At 59.7% G+C, this 4,958-nt stretch overlaps 2 protein-coding genes across 2 annotated transcripts in view; both read left to right on the forward strand.

Moving 5' to 3' along the window:
- The window catches only part of Asb16 (ankyrin repeat and SOCS box containing 16), a 5,496-nt gene extending 3,813 nt beyond the window's left edge, over window positions 1-1,683 (forward strand). Inside the window, 4 exon segments of the mRNA XM_023718143.1 lie at window positions 404-818; window positions 1,064-1,169; window positions 1,172-1,224; window positions 1,498-1,683. Coding sequence (XP_023573911.1) covers window positions 404-818; window positions 1,064-1,169; window positions 1,172-1,224; window positions 1,498-1,683 — 760 coding nt within the window.
- A 3,036-nt stretch (window positions 1,684-4,719) lies between these two features.
- Window positions 4,720-4,958, forward strand: part of Tmub2 (transmembrane and ubiquitin like domain containing 2) — a 3,099-nt gene continuing 2,860 nt past the window's right edge. The window contains exon 1 of the mRNA XM_023717975.1: window positions 4,720-4,893. Within this exon, the coding sequence (XP_023573743.1) occupies window positions 4,727-4,893 (167 nt within the window). The 5' untranslated portion in view covers window positions 4,720-4,726. The remainder of the gene's footprint in view (window positions 4,894-4,958) is intronic.

Genomic DNA, 4,958 nt, shown 5'->3' on the forward strand with positions numbered 1-4,958 from the left:
AATAAATAAAAAAAAAATTAAAATAAAAAAATAAAAAGGCCATTAATTAATTCATTAATTTATTTTCAGGCAAAGTTTTGCTGCGCAGCACAGGCCAGTCTGGAGTCCACACTGTGCCCATGCTTCAGCCTCTGGAGCACGGAGAGAACAGACGTGCGCCTGAATCGCGTGTGTCAGAGTGTGAACAGGGACCGATTCCAAGACCTCTGGCTGCGGAAACGTTTTGGTGCTGGCACATGATCCAGGCCACGCCCTCGGTGCCCTGCACGCACTGGGGGACTTGGCGCTGCACTTGGCCGCCGCTAGCGCTGCCGCACAGAACCTTTTCACCCCCAAACTGACGTTGCTTACGGACCTCGCGTGTGACCATGACCGCAAGCCTGACAGCAGCCTCTTTCCCCAGGTGTGCCAAGCTTCTGCTGGACTCAGGGGCCACTGTGAACCTGGCGGCAGAGGACGAGGTGACTCCACTGCACGTGGCAGCCGCCCGGGGGCTGGAGGCTCACGTGGCACTGCACCTGGCACAGGGTGCCCATGTGGATGTGTGCACCGGCCGTGGGGAGACGGCAGAGTGCAGCGTGTGCTGGCGCTGAGCCTGGGGCTAAGGGCTGCATGAGGCTGCTGTGCGCCGGTTACTGGAGGCTGGAGTGGACCCATGCGTGGCCGGGTGCAAGCTCCACCCGCCTCTGCATCATGCATGCGCGCACGGCCACAGCCACCTGGCCGAGCTGCTGCTGCGCTACGGGGCATGTGCCAAGGCCCCCAACGCCTCAGGGCTCACGCCCCTAGAATGCGCACTACAGGCCACGAGTGACACTGCTGAACCATGGTGCTGAGCTTGCACACCCGGAGGTATGGGTAGGGACTGGGATGGGGACGAGGACGGGGACGGAGAGGGATGAGGATGGGGACAGGGAGGGATGAGGACGGGGACGGGGATGGGGATAGGGATGGGGATGGGGACATAGCCCAAAGGAAACAGCCAAAAGTTTGGAGCATCCTGGAGGGCAAACTGAAGCACAGGGAAGGATGACTGCATGGGTGGGGACCTGGGGTGATCGAGGCCCTCGGGGCACCAGACAAGGATTTTGAGGCTCTTTCTGACCCCAAGATGCTGAAGCACTGTGCCAGCCGCCCATGGGCCCTGGAAGTCCTGCTGAATGCCTACCCGGCGTGCCGAGCTGTGACACCTGGCTACAGGCTGTGCTCCCGGAGGTGTGGCAGGTGCGTCAGCCCCGGCAGGGAGGGATGGCTCAGGGCGCTACAGGAGGAGCGTACCTGGATGGTGACCGCTGTCCAGCAGCCCAGGCTACCTCCGACCCAGGTATGGCACCAGCGCTCCTGGGCAGCACCTGAGATCCTGCCCTGCAGTGTGGATCCCACCACTGGCCACCAGGGCCTCTGGCTCTGCATCCTCACAGTTGTGGCCACTGTGGGCTGGGCAAGAGGAAGGACAGAATGGTCTGGGGGCCTGAGCTCACCCCCTCTCCTGCCCAGGAGCACGAAGCCTTCTACAGCTCAGCCCTGCGCGTGCTGAACCCACCACGGCAGCTGCAGCACCTGGCCCGCCTGGCTGTACGTGCCCAGCTTGGAGGCCGGTGCCTCGAGGCTGCTGCCCAGCTCTCACTGCCCCTGGCAACCCAGGACTTCCTGCTGCTGCGTGTGGAGGGCCACACTGAGTGACCCGGCTGCCCACCTAGAAACCCTCGCTGGCCCTGACTACTGCCCCGCACCCCGCTCTGGCTGCCCAAGACGGTGCCTCATGTCGCTGATCTCCCCTGCCACCCACACACCTGTCCAGCCACCAGAAACTCTTTCCTGCGGATCACCCCTCCAGCAGCCCCACCCCATCTTTGGGCCAAAATCTAAGCTGATCCAAGGGTTTGGGGTGCAGCCTAGGCCAGAGCCCTGGCCTGGCTGCCTGGCTGCACGCAGCCTTCTGTTCCACCCCCAGTGCCACAGAAACACAGCACACAGAAAGCTGAAGGACCCGCGGCGCATGGGTGCCGCATGGCCACTCTGCCTCGTTTCCGTCTCCTCCCGCCTGCTGCCAACCTGACCGCTCTGCTCGGGGTACGGCACTGCACCACCACTGCTTGGGTGCCATGGTGCCACCGCCCTCTGCACAGAGCCTTCCCTGGGACTGAAGTCACCTCACAGCCTCCTCAGCCTCCACCTGGGGCTGATTCCCACAGCCGGCACTGCACCACCACACCAGGTCCAGGACACCTGCGACAGGCGATGCGTGCGGTCCCCGAGGGGCCTCTGAGGCCATGGGGGGCCACCAACTGGCTCTCCTCTCACTTCTTCTTTTTTTTTTTTTTTGGCAGAACTGGGGATTGAACTCAGGCCCTTGCACTTGCCAGGGAAGCGCTTATTCCACTGAGCCACTCCCCGGCCCTCTCACTTCCTCTGGTCCCAGTCGAAAGCACCAGGCGTGGTGGCGCAAGTCTGTAGTCCCAGCACTCAGGAGGCAGAGGCAGGAAAGCTGCTGCAAGTTTGAGGCCTGCCTGGGCTATGTAGAGACGCTGACTTAAAGAAATAAAAAGTAAAACAGAGCGCTTCAGTTTACCTTTATTCAGGTGGAGGCTGGACCTGGTCGTGCTGCTGGGATCAGTTCCCGGAGCAACGCTAAGCATGTTCTACTCTGGGTGGCGCCGCCGCCGCCGCCGCCGGTGGGCAGGCTGGACGGGATGCGAGGAGGGACAGAAAGCAGGCGGCTGCCGGGGCTCCCTGCGTGGTGCTCGCTGCTGCCTCACTTTTGCTGCCTTCTGCTCGCAGCCGCAGGCTGTCTCTCCTCCGAGGTGCCCCTCTGCCACACACCCCTGCCTGGGCCAGCGGACCATGGACTGAAACCTCAACACGCCAAGCTAAGTAAACGTTTCCCCCTTTAACTTTGGGGGTCTGATATCTTGCCGAGCAGTAAGAAAATGTAACTAAGACTCGGACACTAGTAAGTGCTGTTTCCCTGGAATGCGAGAGGCAGTCGTGAGGTGACCTGTGACTGCGCACCCCCATTGCGCCTTCTGTGGCTTCCACATGTTCTGCCTGAGCCACCATTCCTAGAGGCCGTGGGAGGGCTTGTGGGTGGCACGGGGACTCAGCTGCCTTTACTCCTGTCCTTTGACTGGAGGCCGCATCAGGAGTAGGAGCCACACAGAAGTGGCGGCAGCTCTGGGGCCTCCGCCTCCCTGGAGACTCCCTTTCAGGGGTGTAAGAGCCTATACCCTGGGTGAGCAGGACCACACCCTCACCATTCCAGGTGAAAGATTTTAGTTTCTTTTAATTTAGGGTGTTTTGTTTTTTGTTTTTAATTTTTATTTATTTATGTGTGTGTGTGTGTGTGTGTGTGTGTGTGTGGCCAGCTCAGCCCACCAGGGGGCGGGGCTGGCTGGCATGTGGTGCTAAGCTTGTTCTAAGGAGGTGCTCTAGACCACTGAGCCATCTCACCAGCCCCCAAGGGGTGTTTTGTTTTGAAACAGGGTCTCGCCATGTAGTTCAAACCGGACTTGTACTCACTGTAGCCCAGGCTGGCCTCCAACTCCAGCAATCCTCCTGCCTCAGCCTCCTGAGTGCTGGGTGAGCCCTTGCCCCCCAGCTCTTATTTTTACTTGGCAGAGCAGAAAGGCCTTTGAGAAAAGGATCTTACCCTCAGCAGGGGAAGATGCTGAGTCCCCTCAGCCACAGCATCAGCCCAACCATGCAGCACTGTTGCTTCCAGAAAAAAGCACCTATTAAAAAAAAAAATAGGGCTGGTGAGATGGCTCAGTGGTTTAAAGCACCTACTTAGAACAAGCTTAGCAAAGCACAGGGACCGTGGTTCAATCCCCAGCACCACATGCCAGCCAGCCCTGCCCCCTGGTGGGCTGAGCTGGCCACAGACACAAATAAATAAATAAAATAAATTTTAAATAAATAAATAAGAGGGGCCGGGGAGATGGCTCAGTGGACTAAGCGCTTTCTTGGCAAGCGCAAGGGCCTGATTTCAACCCTTGGTTCTGCCAAAAAAATAATAATAATAATAAACAGTGTCTTGGTGCAGCCTATCATCCTAGCTACCCAAGAGGCTGAGGCAGGAGGATGATAGATTGGAGCCCAGCCTGAGCAACTTCCTGACAAGGTAAGATTGTCTCAAAAACATTTTTTTAAAAGGCCTGGGGATGTAGCTCAGTATGCAGGCTCTGGATCCAAACTCAGTACTACAAATAAAGCAGAATAAAACAAAACATTAAGATTCTAACACGTCTGTGTAGTCTCAGCACTGCGGAGGCAGAGGCAGGAGAATCTCTGAGTTCAATGCCAGCCTGAACTACACAGCGAGCCCTGTCTCACGCGAGATTTTCCCTGTTTTTGGCCCCTGCTGCCTTGCACCCCAAGGTCTCGCGCGATCTGCGTCTTAACGCCGCCTGGAGCCACAGCTTTCTGGCTGGTGTCCGCCTGAGCCCACCGACCCACGCTTGGAGACAGGACCAGCTCCGGGAGCCAGGGAAGGGGCCAGCCGGCCGGCTCCGCGCCCGCGCGCCCGCCGCCAAGCCACACCTCTCCGCGCTCCCCTTCAGGCCCCGCCTCCGACCCACGCGCGTCCGAGACCCCGCCCGCCACGCGTGGTCCTTGCCCCAAAGGGACGCGAGCGGCCGACGATGACTCCGCCCACTCCTGGCCTCCGAAACCTGTCCCTTTTATTTAAAGCTGCATACGTCACCGCGCCGTACGTAGTGCGTCATCAATGAACGGCGTGGGGGCGGGACATCCCGTCTTTGCTTGTAACAGCTTCCGGGAGAGAGCGGGCCCTGGCCAGCATCGGGGATCGTCAGCCCCTTCCCCGGGCGCTCCGGCCAGACGAGACCAGGGCCCGCCCCGGGGAGATCTACACCCTGGCCCCGGCGTTTCCAGGTAGGCCTCCCCCTCGTCCAGCCAGTGGCGGCAGCCGCCGCCTTTCCCATGACGCCCCGCGCCGC

This window comes from Octodon degus, unplaced genomic scaffold (assembly GCF_000260255.1).
Source record: "Octodon degus isolate 3935 unplaced genomic scaffold, OctDeg1.0 scaffold00056, whole genome shotgun sequence".
NCBI lineage: Eukaryota > Metazoa > Chordata > Mammalia > Rodentia > Octodontidae > Octodon > Octodon degus.